Source organism: Pleurodeles waltl, chromosome 4_1 (assembly GCF_031143425.1).
Source record: "Pleurodeles waltl isolate 20211129_DDA chromosome 4_1, aPleWal1.hap1.20221129, whole genome shotgun sequence".
Taxonomy (NCBI): Eukaryota; Metazoa; Chordata; class Amphibia; order Caudata; family Salamandridae; genus Pleurodeles; species Pleurodeles waltl.
In genome coordinates this window covers 270,700,459-270,725,671 of record NC_090442.1, presented here as the reverse complement: position 1 = coordinate 270,725,671, position 25,213 = coordinate 270,700,459, and the positions used below count along the sequence as shown (strand labels likewise).

The following is a 25,213-nucleotide window of genomic DNA, read 5'->3' as shown; positions in this document are numbered from 1 at the left end:
ACTGTCTCAGACAGAAGCATTAGTAGACTATTTTAACCTGCAAAGTAAATTAAAATTAAGCATCACTCCCCCACCATCCTAGCCCTGGTGATAATCGCCAATGACTGAAACCTTAGCAAACCCCTCAAGCATGGGTGTGAGTGTTACCTTTGCATCAGGTTCAGCCTGCGTGAAACCTAAGCAGCAGTCTATCCCTAACTTTGTGTGAAACCTTGGCAGCACCCTTAGCCCTTGATGTAAAGCATAGGCAGCACCACAACCTTAGTTGTGAAACTAAACAACAGTTTAAAACCCGACTGTGTGTGAAATCCTAGATATAGCCACCATCCTGTTTGTCAGTAAAAACATGACCACACAATTTGATTGGCATCAGAAGCAGGAGACAAATTTAGATAACAAATCTCACTCTCTGGGGAAACTACTCATTGTTTTATCAAACTCTTGATTTCTTCTCTATTTCAGACATATGTTTATGTCTCCCCTTATTCTCCTCTAGATTTTACCTTGGAGGACCAACCAGTGTGCGTGGATTTAGCATGTACAGCATCGGGCCGCAAAGTGAAGGTCTGCTTCCTTTTCTCACCTTTTCTTAATTCTTTGCAAAATAGTTTGCTGTTTTTTTAAGAATAAGCACAGAATGGATTTTTATTTTATTTGCCTGACAATGTTGTGTTGTGGTTCTAGCGTCAAGGACAATTGAACATTCTGAGGTAGAATGGCAAGCTAAATAGAACATGATATAACATTTAGCAGAATAACGTTCAATAGAGGAGAAATTTCGAAAAACACAGCATTTAAAACGGACATGCAGCATCCAAAATTAGAACATGCGAGGAGAAAACTTGATTTTGAAGGGTTTCTGAAAGTATATATATATATATATATATATATATATATATATATATATATATATATATATATATATATATATATATATATATATATATATATATATATATATATATATATATATATTGAAAAACAAAGTGGTCACATAGTTGCTGGGTGGCGCACTCCACTGCCAGTGCCCGGTGACAGAGAAGACCAATCTCGAAATTATATTATAGCGAAGAATTTCACCGCACTCCACGAGGTATAAATAAACGTGTACTTTATTGCAGTTAACAACCACTGCAATTGTAACTGCAATAAAGTACACGTTTATTTATACCTCGTGGAGTGCGCTGAAATTATTCGCTATAATATATATTTATATACATATATATATGTTCAATGGCATGTGTAGCTGTAGATACACATGCTGTGCATATCTCGCCATCTACTGTTGGGTTCAGAGTGTTACAAGTTGTTTTTCTTCAAAGAAGTCTTTTTTTGAGTCACGGGATCGAGTGACTCCTCCTCTCGTTGATAGTGCGCATGGGCATCGACTCCTTTGTTAGATTGTTTTCTTTCTGCTGTCGGGTTTGGAGGTGTTCCCTCTCGGTCCGAGACTTTAGATTCGGAAACTATATATTAAGTTTTCTCATACTGTTGGTATTGTTTTCGAACGTGGTTTCTTCTGCAATCGATCCGATAGTGCCGTCGGAATCAAGAAAACTTCCTTTTGGGCGCTTGCGCCCTTCTTGGGCCTGTTCGGGCCTACTGTGCCATAGTCTGATGGATCAGACTCCATTCCGATTCTGTCCTCGGTGCCACGCTAAATTTCCTTATACCGACCAGCACTTGGTCTGTAATCTCTGCCTTTCTCCTAAACATCGTGAGGAAGATTGTGAAGCTTGCCACTCGTTTTGATCGAAGAAAACACTACGTGATCGAAGGGCACGAAGACTAGAGATGGTGTCAAAGCACAGTGTCCACCGACACCCTTGAAGAGAAGCAGGCACAGATGGCAGTTTCGATCCCAGATTCTAACTCCTAACAAGACAGCCAGCCAATTACAGTGGCGCAGTATGTGAGTACACCTGCCCCTACACCCACTTTAAAAAAATCAAGCAAGGCCTTGAGTGCATCACTGCTGTCAAGCCATGGTTCCACCCATAAAAAACTAATCGCCGACCGGCCCCTGGGTTCGGCGCCCAAAAAGGCCAAAACACTACACCAGGCCATGCCTGTTTCGGTGTTGGAGTCGAGCAAGAAAATACGAACCTCAACCACCGAACCGAGCAAACACCCACTTTCTTCGGATCCGAAAACAATGTGGTCGGCTTCAGAGCCGAAACCTCGGCTAATAGCTTTGAGACCGAAACACCTTTGATCCACTTAGGAGCCGAAAACATCATCCTTTACAGAAGAAATAGGCCTTTCGGCTCGAAAGAAAAATGTGCCCAAAGCATCCACTGAACATTCCTCTAAGGGCAGAAAACTAACCTCTGAACATCAAATAGAGGAGTCTGACCTTCAACCTATTTTGGAGGTTATGGACAGCAAGCAGAGAAGAATACAAATCCAGAAAGAGACTTGGAAAATTATTACTTCTCCACCTAAAAGAAAGCTAGCATTTCAAGAGACTCTTGTTACTGTCCCACCACCGGCAAATACTTTCAAGCGGAAGGAAAAGCCAAAACCTCTTCAGCTTTCTCCACCACATTAACCGCAGCTTTCTTTCTCACCACAACCTGTCACTCCACCACCACTACCGTCACACTCCCATGCTTATTCACAGGGAGACACAGTAGACCCATGGGACATGTATGATTCGGATCCTATTCCGTCTAATGATCCAGATCTCTACCCTATTAAACCATCCCCACCATAGGATAGTACAGTTTATAACCAAGTTATATCTAGGGCAGCTGCATACCATGGGGTCCAAATGCATGCAGAACCTTTAGAAGAGGATTTTCTTTTTAATACATTATCCTCACCCCATAAACAATACCAGTGCTTACCAATGCTTTCTGGTATGCTTAGATACGCAGAGGACAAATTTAAAGAACCAGCTAATGCTAGGGTTCTAACTCCAAGAATTGACAAAAAATACAAGCCTGCACCAACAGACCCAATCTACATTACACAACTACCACCACTAGATACTATTGTGGTCAATGAAGCCAGGAAGCATGCTAATAGCCAGGATACTCCACCCCTGACAAATAAAGTAGAACATTCAATGCTGCAGGAAAAAGGGTGGCAACACAGGCAGCCAACCAATGATGTAGTGCCAATTCCCAGGCCCTGTTGGCAAGATACGACAGGGCACATTGGGATGAAATGCAAGAATTCTTGCAATACCTACCCAAGGAACACCAAAAGAGGGTGCAGCAAATTGTAGAAGAGGATCTGGCTATTACAAATAACCAAATTAGGTCTGCTCTAGATGCAGCTGACACTGCAGCTAGAGGAATTAATACTAGCATCACAATCAGCCGACAGGCATGGTTGAGGTCCTCCGGTTTTAAACCTGAAATACAAGAGGCGGTGCTTAATATTCCATTCGATAAACAGCATCTCTTCGGACCTGAGGTCGACATTACCATTGAGAAACTCAGGAAAGACTCTGATACTGCAAAATCCATGGGGAGCCCTTTATACCACACCTTTTCGGGGTTCCTTTCGGAAACCACAGTTTATGGGAGGTTTTAAATCCCAAACTGCAGAAGCTTCAACCTCCCATCCAAAACAACCACAGCAGTACTATTCAAGAGTGGCATTTAGAGGCTCTTACAGAAGACAGAGTCTCAGAGCCAGAGGAACATTTACAGCCTCAAGGGGTGCTTCCACACCCACTAAACAATGACTTCCCAAACATCCCACAATCCCATACGTCTCCTGTGGGAGGAAGACTGCAACAATTCCATTCTCACTGGCATAAAATCACCACAGATCAGTGGGTACTTTCAATTATCCCCAGTGGTTACTGCCTAGAACACATCTCTACCCCTTTGTTCTCCCAGATTCTCTCCAGAACACACTGTTCTACTAAAAAAAGAGGTAAAATCTCTATTACTCAACTGGGCAATAGAAATGGTTCCCATCTCACAGCAAGGGACAGGAGTATACTCAATATACTTCCTTATACCAAAAAAAGAAGGTACTCTCAGACCCATTCTAGATCTCAGACCTTTAAATCTATATATCCTATCCAAATATTTTCACATGGTCACTCTACAGGATGTCATTCCCCTGTCACAAAAACAAGATTACATGACCGTGTTAGATCTAAAAGACACGTACTTCCACATTCCCATGCATATAGCTCACCGCAAGTACCTAAGTATCATCATATCAGGCAGCCACTACCAATTCAAAGTACTACCCTTTGGAATAACAACAGCACCAAGAGTGTTCACAAAATATCTAGCTGTAGTAGCAGCACACCTCAGAAGACACCACATACATGTCTTCCCTTATCTAGATGATTGGTTAATAAAATCCAGCACCATTCTACAATGCCAACAACACACACAATACACAATAGATACCCTACACACACTAGCATTCACAATCAATTACCAAAAATCTCATCTTCAACCAGCACAAATTCAACCTTATCTAGGTGCATTTCTCAATACCCAAACAGCATTAACATACCCAAATCCACAACGGACCCAAGCTTTTCAATACCTCATAGCACAAATGCACGTCAACCAAACTTGCACAGTAAGATTTGTCATGAAACTTTCGGGAATGATGGCATCATGTATAGCATTAGTACCAAATGCAAGACTAAACATGAGACCACTGCAACAGTGTCTCTTACAACAGTGGTCTCAGGCACAGGGTCAGTTACATGATCTAGTGTTGTTAGACCGCCAGGCTTACAAATCTCTGCAGTGGTGGAATCACAACATCTTAACAAAAGGGTGGGCCTTTCAAGACCCCGGGCACCAGACCATAATCACAACGGATGCGTCAATGACAGGTTGGGGAGCCCATCTCAACAATCTAATGATACAAGGGGAATGGGGCTTGCCACATAAACCACTTTGAATTATTAGCTGTGCTCTTAGCAATAAAAGCATTTCACCCTCAGATCATACACAAAACAGTCTTAACCCCTTCGCTGCCAGGCCTTTTTCCCCTCCTGTGCCAGGCCTTTTTTTTGGCTATTTGGGGCAGTTCGCGCTTAGGCCCTGTTAGACTTTTCATCCTTGGCGTGGTCTCCCTTAACTTTTTGCCTCTGTTCCCCAGGTTGTTGATGTGTGCTGGACTCTGATTTTACTGTTTTTGTTACTCTGGGCACTTTACCACTGCTAACCAGTGCTAAAGTGCAAGTGCTCCTTTACAAAATGTGTCTGTGATTGATGTATCCATGATTGGCATATTTGATTTACTAGTAAGACCCTAGTAAAGTGCACTAGAGGTGCCAGGGCCTGTAAATCAAATGCTACTAGTGGGCCTGCAGCACTGGTTGTGCCACCCACATAAGTAGCTCTGTAATCATGACTCAGACCTGCCACTGAAGTGTCTGTGTGTGCAGTTTTACCTGTAAATTCGACTTGGCAAGTGTACCCACTTGCCAGGCCTAAACATTCCCTTTTCTTACATGTACGACACCCCTAAGGTAGGCCCTAGGTAGCCCCCAGAGCAGGGTGCAGTGTATGGTTAAGGTAGGACATATAGTAATGTGTTTTATATGTCCTGACAGTGAAATATTGCTAAATTCGTTTTTCACTTTTGCAAGGCCTGTCCCTCTCATAGGTTAACATCGGGGCTACCTTTAAATCTGATTAAAGTGTAGATTCCCTTTGGGAGCGGATGGACATGTGGAGTTTGGGGTCTCTGAGCTCACAATTTAAAAATACATCTTTTAGTAAAGTTGATTTTAAGATTGTGTGTTTGAAAATGCCACTTTTAGAAAGTGAGCATTTTCTTGCTTATACCATTTCTGTGACTGCCTGTTTGTGGATTCCCTGTCTGGGTCAGTTTGACAGTTGGGCTGGTTGCACCTCACACTAGACAGTGACACAAAGGGAGCTGGGGTGTAGCCTGCATATCCTGATGAGCCATCTGTACTAGGAGGAAGGGGAGGAGTGGTAATTCAAACCTGAAAGGGCTGTGCCTGCCCTCACACAATGCAGTCTCCAACCCCCTGGTGAGTGTCTGGGGCCTGGCCTGGGCAAGGCAGGATTTCACATTCTAAAGAGACTTTACTTTGAAGTAGGCCTACGTCAAAGGAGAAATTGGGTATAAGAAGGGCACCCAAAACCACAGACTTTAGTAACACTTCTGGAAACAAGAAGGAACCTCTGCCTGGAGAAGAGCTGAGGAGAAGTGCTGCCCTGCCTGTGACTGTGCTTTGTGGAGCTATCCTGCAGTTGCTGCTTCTGCCAGAGTAAGAGGGCAAAGACTGGACTTTGTGTGCCTTCCATCTTGTGAAGAACTCTCCAAGGGCTTGATTTAGAGCCTTTGAGTCTCAGGGACAACAAAGACTTCTCTCTGCCAGCACCTGGAGTCTCTGGAGAGACTCCTGCTCTGACAAGTGGTGCCCTATCCAATCCCTGGGCCCTTGAAAGGAAAGCTGGTAGAAATCCAAGGAAATCGACTTCGGACCGACGCTGAATCCGGTGACGCCGCCTGCACCCGACGCCGTGACCTTCGCTGGAACGCGACGCTCTGCCCAGGCCCGACGCCACCGCACCCCCGCTGAAGCCGCGACTCCATGGAAGTCGCCGCACCGCGTCGTGACCGACGCCGCTGGTGTCGGCTTGTTGGGAACGACTCCGTCACGACGCCGTGTTAACACCTCATCAAAGCATTTTTGTTTATAAGCGCTATTTTTGAGTTTAATCTTTACAAATTCATAACTTGACTTGTGTATGTCGGATTTTTGTTGTTTTGGTCTTGTTTTGTTTAGATAAGTATTTCCTATTTTTCTAAACTGGTGTTGTGTCATTTTGTAGTGTTGTACACTAAGTTACTGTGTGTGTTGGTACAAATACTTTACACCTAGCACTCTGAAGTTAAGCCTACTGCTCTGCCAAGCTACCAAGGGGGGAAGCAGGGGTTAGCTGAGGGTGATTTTCTTTTACCCTGACTAGAGTGAGTGTCCTTGCTTGAACAGGGGGTAACCTGACTGTCAACCAAAGACCCCATTTCTAACAGGCCCTCATAACTTTTTGTCCACATAAGCTAGCCAAGCCAAATTTGCGTCCTCTTTTTCCAACATCCTAGGGATTCTAGAGGTACACAGACTTTGTGGGTTCCCCTGAAGGAGGCCAAGAAATTAGCCAAAATATAGTGACATTTTCGTTTTCTTTTAAATAAAATGTAAAAAAGGGGCTGCAGAAGAAGGCTTGTGTTTTTTTTCCTGAAAATGGCATCAACAAAGGGTTTGCGGTGCTAAAATCACCAGCTTCCCAGCTTTCAGGAACAGGCAGACTTGAATCGGAAAACCCAATTTTTCAACACAATTTTGGCATTTTACTGGGACATACCCCATTTTTACGATTTTTTTGTGCTTTCAGCCTCCTTCCAGTCAGTGACAGAAATGGGCGTGAAACCAATGCTGGATCCCAGACACCTAAACATTTCTTAAAAGTAGACATAATTCTGAATTCAGCAAGGGGTGATTTGTGTAGATCCTACAAGGGTTTCCTACAGAAAATAACAAGTGAAAAAAAAAGATTGAAATTGAGGTGAAAAAACCAGCAATTTTTCTCTACGTTTTACTCTGTAACTTTTTCCTGCAATGTCAGATTTTTTAAAGCAATATACCGTTACGTCTGCTGGACTCTTCTGGTTGCGAGGATATATAGGGCTTGTAGGTTCATCAAGAACCCTAGGTACCCAGAGCCAATAAATGAGCTGCACCCTGCAGTGGGTTTTCATTCTATCCCGGGTATACAGCAATTAATTTGCTGAAATATAAAGAGTGAAAAATGGCTATCAAGAAAACCTTTGTGTTTCCAAAATGGGCACAAGATAAGGTGTTGAGGAGCAGTGGTTATTTGCACATCTCTGAATTCTGGGGTGCCCATACTAGCATGTGAATTACAGAGCATTTCTCAAATAGACTTCTTTTTTACACACTCTCTTATATTTGGAAGGAAAAAATGTAGAGAAAGACAGGGGGCAATAACACTTGTTTTGCTATTCTGTGTTCCCCCAAGTCTCCTGATAAAAATGATACCTCACTTGTGTGGGTAGGCCTAGCGCCCGCGATAGGAAATACCCCAAAACACAACGTGGACACATCACATTTTTTGACAGAAAACAGAGGTGTTTTTTGCAAAGTGCCTACCTGTAGATTATGGCCTCTAGCTCAGCCGGCACCTAGGGAAACCTACCAAACCTGTGCATTTTGGAAAACTAGAGACCTAGGGGAATCCAAGATGGGGTGACTTGTGGGGCTCTGACCAGATTTTGTTACCCAGAATCCTTTGCAAACCTCAAAATTTGGCTAAAAAACCCACATTTTCCTCACATTTCGGTGACAGAAAGTTCTGGAATCTGAGAGGAGCCACAAATTTCCTTCCACCCAGCGTTCCCCAAGTCTCCCGATAAAAATGATACCTCACTTGTGTGGGTAGGCCTAGCTCCCACGAAAGGAAATGGCCCAAAACACAACGTGGACACATCACATTTTTTCACAGAAAACAGAGGTGTTTTTTACAAAGTGCCTACCTGTGGATTTTGGCCTCTAGCTCAGCCAGCCCAAGAGGGGGCAGAAATGGCCTAAAATAAATATGCCCCTCCAGGGACCGACTCTTGCCTACAGGGTCGCTCCCCCTGCGTGACATTGGCGCAAAAAAAAAAAAAGATCCCCGGTGCCTAGTTGTTTCTGCCCCCTTGGGGGCAGATTGACCTAAAATCGGCCGATCTGCCCCCAAGGGGTGCAGAAATGGTCTAAATACAATTTGCCCCCCAGGGGAGCGACCCTTGCCTAATGGGTCGCGCCCCATCTCTAACAAAACAAACAAAAAAAAAAACACCCCAAAAAAATTAGCCCTGGCGCCTAGAGGTTTCTGCCCCCCCTGGGGGCAGATCGGCCTAATAACAATAGGCCGATCTGCCCCCAGGGGAGGGCAGAAATGGCCTAAAATAAATTTGGCCCCTCCGGGAGCGACCCTTGCCTAGGGGGTCTCTCCCCTTGCGTGACATTGGCGCAAAAAACAAATCCCCGGTGCCTAGTGGTTTCGACCTAAAATCGGCTGATCTGCCCCCAAAGGCGGCAGAAATGGCCTAAATACAATTTGCCCCTCCCGGGGAGCGACCCTTGCCTAAGGGGTCGCTCACAATCTATAAAACAACAACAACAACAAAAATCCCTGGTTCTCAGCCTCATGAAAATAGGCCAATCTGCCCCCAAGGGGGGCAGAAATGGCCTAAATGTAATTTGCCCCTAGGGGAGCGGCCCTTGCCTAAGGGGTCGCTCCCCACCTCAAAACAAACAACAACAACAAAAAAATAGATCCCTGGTGCCTAGAGGTTTCTGCCCCCCCGGGGGCAGATCGGCCTAATAATAGGCTGATCTTCCCCCAGGGAGGGGGGGGGAGGGGGGCAGAAAAGGCTTTGAAAAAAAAAAGCCCCCCTTGGGTGCGACCCTTGCCCAAGGGGTCGCTCCTTTATGCCAATTTCCCCCAAAAATTAAAATCCCTGGTGTCTAGTGGGCGTTTCAAAAGCCGGATTGCTTTGCAATCCGGCTTTTGAAACGCTGAGAGAGACTTTAAAGGGAAGGAAATACATTTCCTTCCCTTTGAAGCCTCTCCTGGCCTCCTCCACGTGATCGGAAGAGAAATGCTTTGCATTTCTCTTCCAAGCACGCTGGAAGCTGAGCTTCCGGCGCGAAGGAGGAGGCCTCTGTGACAATCAGACTTCACGGGGGTGGAAGGGGAAGGGATTCCCCTTCCATCCACGACCGGGGTGTGTGGGTGGGGGGCACATGGGGGGAGCGCTAGCGCTCCCCCCGGGTGCAGGACGAGGTGATCTCGTCCAAGGCACCCGGGAACCCGTGCCTTGGACGAAATCACCTCATCCAAGGCACCGTAGGGGTTAATAAGAACAGACAACATGACAACAATGTAATATCTGAAAAAACAAGGGGGACACACTCATCCCAGTTGTCCCTTCTAGCTCAAACAATATGGAAATGGGTAATTCACAATCACGTTCACCTACTAGTGGAATATACCCCAGGAATACACAGCCTTCTAAGCAAGAGGCAGCAACAAATACATTTGTGAGAGATTCACCCACAGGTACTTCAATATTACTTTAAAATGTGGGGAACACCAAACATAGACCTTTTTGCAACAAGCGAAAACGCAAAATGCCAAAACTTTGCACCCAGAAAACCACACCCTCAGTCCAACGACAATGTTCTATGGATCAACTGGTCGGGGATATTTGCTTACGCTTTCCCCCTCTCCCGTTAATTCAGTTTCTGGTCAACAAAATGCGTTATACTTCTCTCACCATGATACTCATAGCTCTGACGTGGGCATGCCAACACTGGTGCACAACAGTCCTACATCTGTCAGTGGTGCCCCATCACAAGCTTCCAAACAGACCAGATCTGTTAACTCAGAACAAAGTTCAAATCAGGCATCTGAATCCCAGTGTGCTAAACTTAGCAATTTGGCTCCTGAAGTCTTAGAGTTTGGATATTTACAGCTTCCATTAGAATGTATGAACATTCTAAAACAAGCATGTAAACCAACAACCAGACAATGCTATACACAGAAATGGAAATGATTTGTATACTACTGCCAACCTAAAAATATAGATCCCTTAAAGCATCAGTACAAGATATTGTGTGCTTTTTGCTTTATTTACAAAAAGCAAACCTTGCTTTTTCCTCTATTAATATTCATGTAACGGCCATATCAGCCTACCTACAAAACATACAACATACTCTCTTTAGAGTTCCTGTCATAAAAGCATTTATGGAAGGACTTAAACGCATTATTCCACCCAGAACTCCACCAGTTCCTGCATGGAATCTTAATATTGTGCTCACAAGACTTATGGGACCTCCAGTTCGAACCCATGCACCCTTGTGCTATTCAATTTCTCACATGGAAGGTTGCTTTCTTAGTAGCAATTACTTCCTTGAGAAGAGTAAGTGAAATTCAGGCATTTACTCTAGAAGAACCCTTCTTCCGAGAACACAAACACAAAATAGTACTTAGGACAAATCCGAAATTCTTGCCTAAAGTGGTTTCACCTTTTCACATTAATCAGTCAGTGGATTTGACAGTCTTCTTTCCACAGCCAGACTCTACGGCTGATAAAGCTCTACACACTCTTGATCTTTAAAGAGCTCTAATGTATTATGTAGACAGAACAAAAGGCTTTAGGGAAGCTAGACAACTTTTGTTGCTTTCCAACAACCTCATCAAGGTAATCCCATTTCAAAACAAGGATTAGCTAGATGTATCGTGAGATGTATTAAAACATGCTGCCTTAAAGCAAAAAGGCAACTATTAGTAACTCCAAAAGCACATTCCACTTGAAAAAAGGGTGCCTCCATGGCATTCTTAGGAACTATATAAATAGCATATATATGCAAACCTGCCACATGGTCCACACCACATACATTCACAAAGCATTACTGTGTGGATGTCTTGTGGAGACAAGCCAGTGTTGGACAAGCAGTGCTAAAAACACTATTTCAAACCACTTCAACTCCTACTGGTTAACCACTGCTTATTTGGGAGGAGAACTTCTTTTTAGTCTATTTACAGCATGTGTATCTGCAGCTACACATGCCATCGAACGGAAAATGGCACTTACCTAGTGTACATCTGTTCGTGGCATATAGTGCTGCAGATTCATGTGTGCCCTCCCTCCTCCCCGAGAGCCTGTAGTCGTTGTAGTATTCATTTGTACATATGTATATATTCATATTTGCATATATGGACATCTTATTCTTATATATCTATAGTTGTACATACAAAATCTTTCACTCCTTGCTTCACCCTTTTGCCGGAAAACAGTCTAAAATAGGAGTTGATGCCCATGCGCACTATCACCGAGAGGAGGAGTCACTCGATCCTGTGGCTCGAAAAAAGACTTCTTCAAAGAAAAACTACTTGTAACACTTTGAGTCCAACACTAGATGGTGAGATATGCACAGCATGTGAATCTGCAGCACTACGTGCCACGAACAGATGTACACTAGGTAAGTGGCAATTTCCATATATAGATATATATTATAATAATGTCCCTGTAACCTTTGTTTTTTCAGTGAAAAAAAAGATATATTTATTTATGTGTAAAATATTTGTTCTTTCAGTGAAAATAATTATATATATATATATATATATATATATATATATATATATATATATATATATATATATATATTGTTGTTAGAAATGGGGTCTTTGGTTGACAGTCAGGTTACCCCCTGTTCAAGCAAGGACCCTCAAACTAGTCAGGGTAAAAGAGAATCACCCTCAGCTAACCCTTGCTTATCCCCTTGGTAGCTTGGCAGAGCAGTAGGCTTAACTTCAGAGTGCAAGGTGTAAAGTATTTGTACCAACACACACAGTAGCTTAATGAAAACACTACAAAATGACACAACACCGGTTTATAAAAATAGGAACTATTTATCTAAACAAAACAAGACCAACACAACACAAATCCGACATACACAAGTCAAGTTATGAATTTTTAAAGATTAAACTCAAAAATAGCGCTTAGAAACAAAAATGCTTCGATGAGATGTTAACACGGCGTCGTGACGGAGTCGTTCCCAACAAGCCGACACCAGCGGCGCCGGACACGGAGTCGTTTAGACCCCCAAGTACAGTACCTTTGGTGAAGAGTGAAAACAAGCCGATGCGCGAAGTCGGGGATTGCGGCGTCTGTGCGAAATGTTGAATCCACGCGCTTCAAGTGGTGTCGGTCACGACGGGGTGCGGCGACTTCCACGGAGCCGCGGACTTCAGCGGGGCTGCAGCGGCGTCGGGCTTGCGAAGAGCGTTGCATTCCAGCTAAGGTCACGGCGTCAGATGCAGGCGGCGTTACCGGATTCAGCAGCGGTGTCGGTCCGGAGTCGTCCGAAGTCGATTTTCTTGGATTTCCACCAGCTTTCCTTTCAAGGGCCCAGGGACTGGATAGGGCACCACTTGTCAGAGCAGGAGTCTCTCCAGAGACTCCAGGTGCTGGCAGAGAGAAGTCTTTGCTGTCCCTGAGACTTCAAACAACAGGAGGCAAGCTCTAACTCAAGCCCTTTGAGATTTCTTCACAAGATGGAAGGCACACAAATTCCAGTCTTTGCCCTCTTACTCTGGCAGAAGCAGCACTGCAGGAAAGCTCCACAAAGCACAGTCACAGGCAGGGCAGCACTTCTTCCCCAGCTATCAGCTCTTCTCCAGGCAGAGGTTCCTCTTGGTTCCAGAAGTGTTTCTAAAGTCTGTAGATTTGGGTGCCCTTCTTATACCCATTTTAGTCTTTGAAGTCACCTTTCTTCAAAGGGCACTCACACCTACTTGTGAAATCCTGCCTTGCCCAGGCAAGGCCTCAGACACACAGCAGGGGGTTGGAGCCGCCATTGTCAGAGGCAGGCACAGTCCTTTCAGATGAGAGTGACCACTCCACCCCTCCCTCCTAGCAGAGATGGCTAATCAGGAAATGCAGGTTACACCCCAGCCCCCTTTGTGTCACTGTCTAGTGCGAGGTGAAAAACAACCCAACTGTCAAACTGACCCAGACAGGGAATCTACAAACAAGGCAGAGTCACAGAATGGTTTAAGCAAGAAAATGCTCACTTTCTAAAAGTGGCATTTTCAAACGCTCAATCTTAAAATCAACTTTACTAAAAGATGTATTTTTAAATTGTGAGTTCAGGGACCCCAAACTCCACATGTCCATCTACTCTCTAGGGGAATCTACACTTTAATCATATTTAAAGGTAGCCCCCATGTTATCCTATGAGAGAGACAGGCCTTGCAACAGTGAAAAACGAAGTTGGCAGTATTTCACTGTCAGGACATATAAACCACATTACTATATGTCCTACCTTATACATACACTGCACCCTGCCCTTGGGGCTACCTAGGGCCTTCCTTAGGGGTGCCTTACATGTAAGAAAAGGGAAGGTTTAGGCCTGGCAAGTGGGTACACTTGCCAAGTCGAATTTACAGTGTAAAGATACACACACAGACACTGCAGTGGCAGGTCTGAGACATGATTACAGGGTTACTTGTGTGGGTGGCACAACCAGTGCTGCAGGCCCACTAGTAACATTTGATTTACAGGCCCTGGGCACCTCTAGTGCACTTTACTAGGGACTTAACAGTAAAACAAATATGTCAATCATGGAGAACCAATTACGTACACATTTTAAACAGGAGCACTTGCACTTTAGCACTGGTTAGCAGTGGTAAAGTGCCCAGAGTAATAAAAAACAGCAAAATCAGAGTCCAGCACACATCAACAACCTGGGGAACAGAGGCAAAAAGTTAAGGGACACCACTCCAAGGATGAAAAGTCTAACATATATATATATATATATATATATATATATATATATATATAAACAAAGGTTACAGGGACATTATAGTTAGGAAATAGAATTTAAAAAAAAATAGAAATTCACTTAAAAAACAAAGGTTACAGGGACATTATAGTTAGGCTCACATTTTAAACGTACAAAACCATAGAAATTCATCTGTTATAGTTAGTTATTTCAGGTAACTATAACTCGTGCCTTAAGGCAGCTATAACTCACACCCCCGCCATGCACGGTTATCACATCAATACTTTTACTGCCAATGTTACAGTAAAATTGTTAATGGTGTTCTAAGAGATGTCTTGAGTGCTGTAATATCCAGGGTATTTAGCAGTGATGGCAAGGGCACGAGTTAGTTACCTAAGGGCACTAGTTATAGTTACTTGAAATAACTCTAATAGCTGAATTTCTATTGTTTTGTGTTTAAAATGTGAGCGAGTAGGTAGTTATACTTAGTGAGTGGCTCTATGGATGAGTGAGTGGTTCTGTGAGTACTTGTATAAGTCTGTGAATGGGTGCGTGAGTGGGTGTATGAGAGGTTGTACAGGGGTGTGACAAGGTGTGTGAGTGTCTCTGTGAATGATGTCATTTGAGATGACTTCAGTGATGTCATGAGTGATTTAATATGTGAGGTCATAAGCAGTGCATTGCGGGGGCGTAAGTTATAGTTAGCTCAGGTAACTATAACTGCTGAATTTCACTGTGAAATGTGAGCCTATCTATAACGTCCCTGTAACCTTTGGGTTTTTTCAGTAAATATATACATATATACAACGGGCAGATAATAGATAAGTGATCTTTTTTGGGAATCCTTACATATTCAGATAGTGAAGCAGCAGAAAGCTTTCCATACAGTTCTTCAGTTGTATCTTGATTTTCTAAAACAAGAGTTCGTTTGCTTCATGTAAATAAATATATAAGATGTAAATGGCCAAGTTTGAAGTCTTGAATACCTGCACGTGAAGCCTTGAAGTTTTGAAAGCAGCACTTGCTTCCAAAAGAAACCAGTGGAGGTTGATTTGGATGAGAGTTATGTGATGTGATTACTTGATCCTGGAAGAGAGCTTTTACAGTGACCACGTTTTTCTTCCAAGAATGAAACCAAACTGCAATCAAAAGGCATCAAAATAGTATTTCAAGGAGATCGCACCACCAGAGGTAAAGTTGTCCAGTAAAGCCGGGTGTGATCTGTAAATTGACAGATGAAGATCTTCCATGAGTTCTGCAGTTACCAGCAGTGTTATATGGATGCTGAACAGAATGGAACCTATGGGTCCCTCACAAGGGAGGTTGTGCGCTAGAGATCTAAAGGCCTCTAGTTTCACTAATTGTGTCCTTCCCAAGAATAAGAAAGTGAATAGATTTCAGGACACCCCACTGATCCCTATCTGTGCAGGTCAAGATAGGTAAGAGTTCCTCTTAACATGGTGTGTGCTGCACATCTGTAATATTGAGTAGAAACAGCTGCAAGCATATTTTTTTCTAAAACTAGCTGGGTACCGTCCAACCACTGTATAATTGCAGTCTCCGAAATACAACCCAGTACGGAAACTCAAAGGAATTCAGATAACAGTTGCTATTAATATAAAAAGCTAGTTAAACAGCAACCACTTTTCTATAAACGTTTCCTAAAAAAAAGTGGAGGTCAAGTTTCTAAAGTCATATTGATCTATGATGGCCTTCCTCAGAAGAAATGCTTTTAAACCAGGATCTAAAGTTGTGGAGAAGATCCATTGGAATAGGAATGTATGGAGGATCTACAGAATGAACAGACCTGCACTAGAACTCTTCTTCAATAAAGGTGGTGATTAGATCCCCTGTTCTTGAAACATGTTTGATAAATTAAAGCGTTATGTTGTTCGACTACAGAATCTGGAATGTGGAACATCATGAAGTTTTGCAATGAGAGATGTCAGTCATTACAAACTCAAGATACGTTTTTACATTTTAGAACAGATTAACATACATTTTTTTCTGAGGAGGCAGAGGCAAAGTTGGAGGCCCTTTCTGCAGAGCGGCTTAGCATGGGAGGTGATAAGTAACTGAAGTTCTCGCCAATAGTGGTAAAAAGTATTCTCACACTTTTAAACACCAATTTGATTTGGGACTGAGCATAAAGAGATCTGACTAGACTGCTTAGATACGTGTGCTCATTAGAGATGTCTGTGCATGGTATTTTAGGATGACTCCTTATATTTTCTGCTTTCCTGTTTAGGGATTTTCTGAGTTTAGATTCCTTGAGGATCAAGATGCTCCTTTTTTTCTGTAAACAGACTTCAGTTTCAGAAGGATGAGCTCATGCATAATAGTTAATTAGTGCACGCAAAAATCAGCGTTAGAATGTCATCTTTCTTTGGATAACACTGAGAGAAAATAGGGTGTCAAAATGTTTTAGTTTGTCGGGACTGTTTCAAAGGCTCTTGCTGCTTTCTTTGTTCCGGAAAAGATGACTGAGGCAGGTCTTGTTTTGAATAGGATGGCAAAACGGTCTGAGCATCCCAGATGCAAAAGGTTATCTGCAATTAGCTTGGGGCAAGTATCAGGCCTTATGTAGTACCTGTGTTATGCTTTTGTGAGAGTTTCAGTTGTGAGAAGCCACGTAGGTTGCTGAATGTTACAAAGCTGCTAGAAGAAGATGTTCAGATTGTATCAGTGAATATCTAGATATTTCATCATGATGTTCGGAGAAACAAATAGGGATATTGAGCTGACGAGGTTGTTGAGATGTTCGATGAAAATTCAGTTGAGGCCCCGTGGGTAATAAAATAACTTTGAATTCTGAGAGAATGAAATAAATGGTGGCCACTCTTGTATTAAGGAGCAACAAGTTAGAGAGCCTTCTAGTGTGTAGCTCAATGAGGATTTGTAGACTAGTCCAAGTCCACCATCATGTTTTGAAATCTGTTTTTCAGTAATATTGTGTAGTCACCGGGCTTGAATATATCATAAGGAGCAGATACGCATGTTTCAGTCATAAAGCGATTAATAGATAATAGATTTATGATTCAAGGGATGTATTTAACAGCATTCAGTTCAGATTGACGTCTAGGTCGATTGATGTGAGGAGGTGTAAGTAGAGATGTGAATTGACTTCTCAGTGTGAGCAGTTTGCCATGTTTTGGGGAGTGCTGTTGTACTGCAGGTTTTGTTCAATGCAATTGTATTTATTAATTACAGATCTACAATGTGTTCCACTTTAGAGAGAGGAATTGGTTACATAATCAATATATAGCTAAAAAAGATTTTAAAAGGTAAACATTTTAAAGTGCATCATTTCATTTACTGGGTTAAATACATACATGGTGTCTTTCACTGAGTGGTCTCCATATTTCAATAACTATGGTTTTAACAGACATCAACGGTTATTAAACAAAACAGGGCATACAAAAAGAACATGCTCTAATGTCTGAATTTCAGAGCCGCTCCCATTGATGCACCTGTGGTAACATTTAATAACGGCATGCTTAATCGAAACAATTTAAAAAAAAAAGACAAATACCATGAATCGAGTTCCACTTTAAATACGGTCAGAATACACCCCAGAGCAAGTAGAAACAATGACCCCCAACTGCCTTTTTTCTCTACACGCAAGAATAGCTAAATCCCTTGAAGTAATCTTGACAGTGGCGGTTTCTGTGCAAGGGCGTCGGGGCTCCACATTTACCGTAAAAAAGAAAGCAATAATAAATCTGCTTTTTTTGTTTCTCTTGAACTGGGGCCTGTTATACCTGCTGTGATGATGACACTAATGTATCATGGTGCTTTCCCTAAACTTGCTCCCCGGGGCGGGCCCAAAAGTCTAGAGTATTTGCTGGGCTGACAGTCTCACAGCCCTGAGGCTTGTGATGTCACTAGCTCGGCAAAGACGGCCAGTCTCCACCCCCTGATGACATGAGGGTAAAGTTAGCCCTGGGCGTTTCACATTCTAGCCCTGTAGCGCTAACCCTTCATGGCAATCACGGAGAGGAGAGCATTGTCACCTCACCCTTTCCCAACTCGTCACAGGGTGGGGTGTGACCCAACCTGTGACGAGTTGGGAGAGGGTGTGGTAGACAGGCTCCAGATGGAAAGCCAAATTGAGTCTGCGCAGACTACTTCCTGCACGTGATTTGGAGCTGGACGCCATTTTTACACCTGTCCCGACACTGTTCGGATGCATCATGATAACATGCCATGCCGACAGCTAACTAGGAAGTGAGTTGAGAGAGCTCATCTAGTGTGTTTCCCCTTCCGCATAGCAATGCAGGTTTGTGTGGTCACTTGTGTGACTCGACGCCGTGTGTGAAGGAGTCGGTGGGCAGACTTGTAAGGTAAAAGAATACAGTTTCCGGGCCCAGGCCCATTTGGTTTGGTTTATGATTTGTTGTAACTTTATTGTTGGGCCCGTTACATGGTCTAGTGGCGTAATAACACAGCAACTGGCCTGAGGGAGTCCAGAACGGGGGGCCCTCCATGCTGTTTGCGGGGGTGGGGGCCTCTTATTACGCCACTGCTCTATGGATCAGTGTGCCTACTGAAGAGTGCCAGGCCTCTGATTCTGACTGAGGGGATGCGGCTCAGTGGGTCCAGGCACCTGCTGCAGGACAACACATTCCCTGCTTGCAGTGGTTGTCAGTCTTAGACAGATAGGGTCGGTGTGCCTACTGCGGCTTGAAGGGTCCCTTCAGTGTGATCATAATGAACTGTCCTTGAAAGATGTTTGAAACCCGCATGCTTAGAGCTCACTCAGTTATCCCTGAGGTGCATGTGTGCAGATTACAAGCTGCAGTGTCTGTTTAATGGATCAAAGGCACTGCACCTGCTGCACAGATATGTTATCCACTGGTTCCGGTCCAGATATCAATGTTAAGGCACCTGTTGCCGATCTCGGTGTGTTACGTGTCACAGAACCATGTTCTGGCATGGACAATTCAAACGCCAGTGCTTCTGACCTCAGTAAGATTAATGTAATTCCTGGCCCCGTGTGGCAGGAGCACGTTATCCGTCCTGGAATTGTTAAGCCTACAGCAATTTGTTTATCAAAATAATTTATAAAGTCCTAGCCCAATGGAAAATCATAATTACAAAGTCCCAGCTTTGAGAATGTTTTGCCTAACAAGCTAGGACTGGATAAAACTCCCATAAAGACACCTGCCAGTTGGCTTTTACATCGCAACAGGTATTGTTTGGGGTGGGGTGGACATGCGTCTATACCAGCCACTTCTCTACTCTTTATGAAGTAGTGCCTGGAATGTGGAGTCCCTGCAGTAAGGCGCTAGCAGGACTTCTTCAGTGAAATGCTCTTCCCTGAAATGTGTCCCTTAAAAACTGGTTGGACACAATCCCCAAAGGAGCATAGGGCCGCGTGCTCAAGCTTCTGTTTTCATTGTGTCAACACCTGTGAACATGTATATCTATCTATAGTAAACAACTGTTCCCTAAGTTAACCCACCGAGCTATCTTTTACTGTAAAAAACTAAATTAAGATCACTCCTCCTGAGGTGATGTGGCGTAACGGCCAGAGTGGCCAACTTTAGAGCTGGGGAACCAGGTTCGAGTCTCGGCATTGGCTCAACAACCTGTTATTCTTTACAAATCTCTTAATCTCCCTGTGCCTACCAAAAATGAATGTGTCCTTGTGTAATGTAACTGTTCTCGTGCAAATCGCTCCACTGCCTTCGGGTCGAGCTCGTAATATATAAAACTGCAGAAAAATTATTTGAGAGTGAAGGCAGCAGATTACCAGCTTTCTTATTTTTTTTATTTTTAAATACCCTGCCTTTATCTGCCCAGACTGCAGTCCTAAGAGATAGGAGGTAGGTCTCGAAATCCCAAAAGGACAAAAATATAATTAGCAGCCCTGCTATTCTGGCAAAAGAAAAACATTTTGCATTTTTTGCCAAATGCAACAAATGTAATCTTCAGAAGCGCTGCATTCCTGGCACATTTCCCCCTAACTTTGACGGATCGCTGTTTCAAATACATTTTTTTTACTACCCTCTGCTTCTTCTTAGGCTAGATTTTTCTGTTTGACATTTAAGAATTTTCATTGCTCCAGCAAAGAAACACATCTTTATTCTAGTTACAGTTCAGCTCCTAAGCTGCTCAATAGATATATCCGTTCTGTTTTGTGTAAATCTACACCTTGTTCGCTAACATATGGTATCAATGTTGTGACCTTCAAAAGGGTGGAAGTTTGATTTGCTCTCTCAGGATTCCAGTTTGCAGCCTACAGATCCCTGCATGGGTCAGCGGCGGGCGTTTAACTTGGTGAGCAATCCAGCCTACTGGATAAGAATGCAAATAATCTCCACTGAAATTTATTACATATACATTGACCTGATACATGTTTAATACTTGCAGTGCCATGAATATAGGAGCTGGTAGGGATCTATTGCTTTTTATAAATGAACCCACCTCCACATAAGCCCCTGGCGTCACCCATTACACCATTGTGGGCTGCTTGAAACCCGAGAAGCCAGTGTCTTGCAAAACAGCACCTTGATGACCAAAGGCACTGCTAAATGTCCGGTTAACGATAGCAGACCACTCCAGCCACATCTCCACCTATTATCGTGCATTTCCAGGCATCTTTATAGAGGATGTATAGGCATCCAGCCCATGGCCAGTTCGGAATAGGCAAAGGGCTCACATGGCAACTCGACCAGGCCGGCCTATTGCCATTCTGTGCATGAGAACAGGACAGCCAGTCTGTGTTAAATACACACCTTTCTAAGCTACAGCAGCTTTGCTTTGTACGAGGTGTTTCTGGTAGTCGAGTTTACAGATGAGGCACTGAGGGGAAAAAAACATACCAGCCCACAGCTGGGCATCAGTCTACTGGCCATCGCTCCAGTGCCCGAATTCCTGACCTCAATCCAACCCTGCTGCTTGGTGACAGTGAAGAGGCCCGCAAGATGCCATTTTCACTGGTATCGGGTCTGATACATTGGTATTCAGAACCATAGAGCCAGTCACTCCGTCATGGGGTACAGTAATGATACCACAACCCCTGGCTGACATGATGGAGAATTGTAGCACTCAGTCCTGCCGCTGCCTATCCAACTATTACGGCTGATACAGATGCAAAAGAAACATTTTATTAATTTCCTGATTTCCCTTCCTTTTTCGCCCATATTTTTAATATAAATTGTTCCATTGTAAAAAACGGCAAGGTTCATGTTATGAGCAATTCTTTGGGGATTGTGTTTTCATAGTCTATAAATGACAACTAGTCCCTGGGCACTTATTGTCCACCTGTGGTGTGGGGTTTATTAGTTTGCCGTTTTTTTCATCTTGGAATGGAAATGTCACATCCATAGTTAGCAAAGCAGATTTCCTAAGAACGTTTTTGATGCTGCACTACTCTTGGGTGTCTAAAAAACAAAAAAAACAAAAAAAACAAAAAAACGGCTCATGCCACCACACAGCCACCAACAGAGTGAGGTCTTTCGTGAACAGTGATGCCCTCATTAGAGACTGTTGAGCCATTTGCGCTAATTCGCGACCATGGCCTGGCTGGTAATTGCATCATCACGTGTTTCATAATAATAATGGTAAGATAACTCGGGAGTTTAACATATTTGCTAGAGAGATCTGTGTTTTGTCTAGTCCTAGTTTGGAATCAATGTAGCATGAAGAGTTAAGATTTTCTGCAAAGCTTATAACGTAACATGCAGATGACAGATTTTTATTTTAGGTAGATAAGTAAGTGGTTACTGATTTTAACACGGTGATCTTACAGTTCATAAATTGTATTCCTTCTAATATAGCACAGTGAGCTATGAAGGACTTGCGACTCCTACACTTTTTACCCCTCACTGCCCGATGTAACACATCTTGTACATTGATGTACAAACCTGTATGAGGTATTGTCAATGTATAATGTGTAAAGGCGATGTAAAGTGATGCTGCTTGCAGTCCCCCCACCTAAGCAGTAACTGCCCCTCCCCTGTATCCAATCATCCCATGGCAATGTGACATCACCTTTCACCCCACCAGAAGGGCACGAAACCAGGGTAGGCAGTGCAAAATCATCAAGCTCTTGTTTTGCTTTCTTTGGTCTAGGTTCAAGGCCGAACTGGCCGTACCGGGCATCAGGCATTCCCCGGGAGGCTGGAAGGGTGGGAGGCCACTTTTGTTAGTGGGGGGCGGTGTTGTAGCAGAACACCAGTTTTAAAAGCACTGCAGAGTTCCTTGTATATCTAACAGTTTTCAGGCAACAATAATAGTGCCAAGATCACGCTGGAAGAGTTTTGTCTAGCAGCCGTTTTGACTGTAAGGTAGTGCAGAGGGTTAATACACTTGCTGCATAGAATGTTTTGTTAAAGAGATCCTTAACTTTCTGTGCAGTGCATAAGTTACAATCATAATCTAGCACAGTGAGCTATTAACTGCCATCAGTGAGCTGCATGCAAACTGCATGGTGTAGGCTTGAAATTTATGTTTTTTTCTCAGTCTTTGATAATCCTAATTTTTGCTAAAATAATTTGTTTTGGATGGTAGTAAATTATTAGTAAAGTCAAACCTAACCACTTTGTTATGTTCTGCATCCTGAGTTTATGCTTCCCCAGACCAAGCACTCTTAAAAAATCCCTACCAGTATGGACGACATGTGAATGCTACACCTTGTAGTCCCCTTTGTCTTATGTAACATTTTTTATACACTGATTTACAACCATATGATTTATTGTCTCTGTATGTGTGTATGATGTAAAGTGCTCCAACACCCTACGCTGGTAAGAGAGGCGCTATAAAACAAATGAAATACAGGTGAGGGAGGGACTAAAGAGAGATGAGAGGCACTGTTAGAAGTTGATAGTGAGGGAATCATTGAAGAGCCCAATTAAGATTGCTGTATCCTGGTGCACTGTAAGGTCATCATTTACTATTCTTTAAAAACGAATACAATAGAATATATAATGAAAAATGTGTTGTAGAATGCTCAATGTAAGCTATTCCTTTTTGTTCTTTGTTTAAAAAATGTATCCCAATTTTGTTAAATAGGATTTGCAGAAGAAATGAAAAAAAGGCGACTAACCTCCCCAAAAAATGTGCACGTCTCCCCCGCCCGCCGCGAAGTCCAGCCCCACCACTTGCAAACCTCACCAGCCGCCACTGAATCTTGATGCTGCGTTTAAAAAAAATCTTCAGTGCTGGTTGAGCCATTTCTATTAACTCAGCCTTATTCATGTTAAAGTGCTGCAGTGCTTTATTAAAATTCTTTAAAAAACGAGTTAAAAGTCCTACATTGGTCAGATACTTCTGCACGAAGTAGGCTTTTGAAGGAATTAATATTGCTGAGCAAGAGACGCCCTAACGAGGGACAGCAGCTAACCCTTTAACATATATGCTCGTGAGCGCCATTTCTAAAAGTATGGCTTCAGCCGGTGCAACGGTACTTACATTACAAATTTTAGTAAGTGTTTTCCCCTCTTATTTTATGAAGACTCCCATGTTTCATCTCCATTATTTCAATTGCATAAAGCAGAGTAGAGAGGAATTTTCACATTAGACATGTACAGTAAATGATTAAAGTGTCTTCGGCATACTGCCCTATGAAGTGTCAAAAATGTGTTAGTATATGGCATCACTTCCCCATAGAAGTGTGATTTACGTTCTTTCCAGAGAGACTGGCAGAAAATGTTTTGCCCAAGTATGGATATGAGTTAACACATTCCAAAGATCGAGTTCCTAATCGTCACTTATAACTTTTCAATTTTCTTCCTTCCTTTTTACTTTGACCGCAAGAACAAGACAGAACTCTTAGTAGATGCCAGCCTCGTAGGCCTTCGGGCTGTCCTCGCTTATGAGGTTGAACCAGGAAGGTGGTCACCGCTAGCATTTGCCAGCAAAATGTTTACACAGACCAAGAAACGATATATAAAGGGAAGCCCTAGTGATCAAGTCGGCTTGAGGACGTTTTCACCTCTACTTCTGCGGATGGCCATTCAAAGTAGTCACTGACCATTAACCACTTGTTCCCCTCTTTGAATACACTGTGCCTCACCCTCCACCCCGGATCAAACGCTGGGCCATCCAATTGTAACCCTACGGCATGGAAGTAGTCTATCACCCAGGCGCAAATAATCAAGTGGACTTCCTGTCGCAACATCTGCCCCAACTGATGGAAAGGGGCACAGACAGTGACAAAGCAATGAAAGAATATGTCCAAATGATAACGAACGGGTCATGCCCAAAAGCACCCAGCCTACACGAGATCGAAAGTGCCACTGCTGCAAATAGTGTACTCGTGAAAGTACAAGTTGCCCTACAGAAAGATTCATGGTGGGACTTCCTACACAATGCAAGTGACTGGCTAGGGCCAAACAAGCAGAGGCTTACAAAACCCTGAAGAGTTTGTGATGAACTTAGTGCTACCCAAAGCAGCTTCATGCTGCGAGGACACCTGCTAGTTATCCCCAATAGCCTCCAACAGAGAGTAACCATGTTGGCCCTTGGAGGGCACCAAGGTACCACCAAGATGAAATTACGCATGGAGAAAAAGAGTGGTTCCTCCACGTTGAAGCCACTGTTGACGAACTGGTCCAACAATGCCCAGTGTGCTAGTTTACAAGCTGCCAAGAGGCCCTTGTGCACATCATAACTGAAGAACCTTGTACAGCACCCTGGTCCAAAGTTAGTCTGGTCTTTGGGAGTTTCCCTGATGGAAGAACCGCCTTAGTCTTAGTGGATGGATATTCACAGTACTATGTCGTTGAAGTGGTTGACTCCACTGCATTCCCCAAGGTGGCACCAGCACTGGAGAAGACATTTGCACTAGTCGGTTCCCCAAAGAGATCAAGACAGACAAAGGAATACAGCACTGGCGTATCACACCCCAATGGCACAGACGAATGGAGAGGTGGAGGG

General features: G+C 43.4%; 1 protein-coding gene across 1 annotated transcript in view; it reads left to right on the top strand.

Moving 5' to 3' along the window:
* SAMM50 (SAMM50 sorting and assembly machinery component) overlaps positions 1 to 25,213 on the top strand; it is a 175,022-nt gene that overhangs the window by 106,854 nt on the left and 42,955 nt on the right. Inside the window, exon 12 of the mRNA XM_069228288.1 lies at positions 497 to 564. Within this exon, the coding sequence (XP_069084389.1) occupies positions 497 to 564 (68 nt within the window). The remainder of the gene's footprint in view (positions 1 to 496; positions 565 to 25,213) is intronic.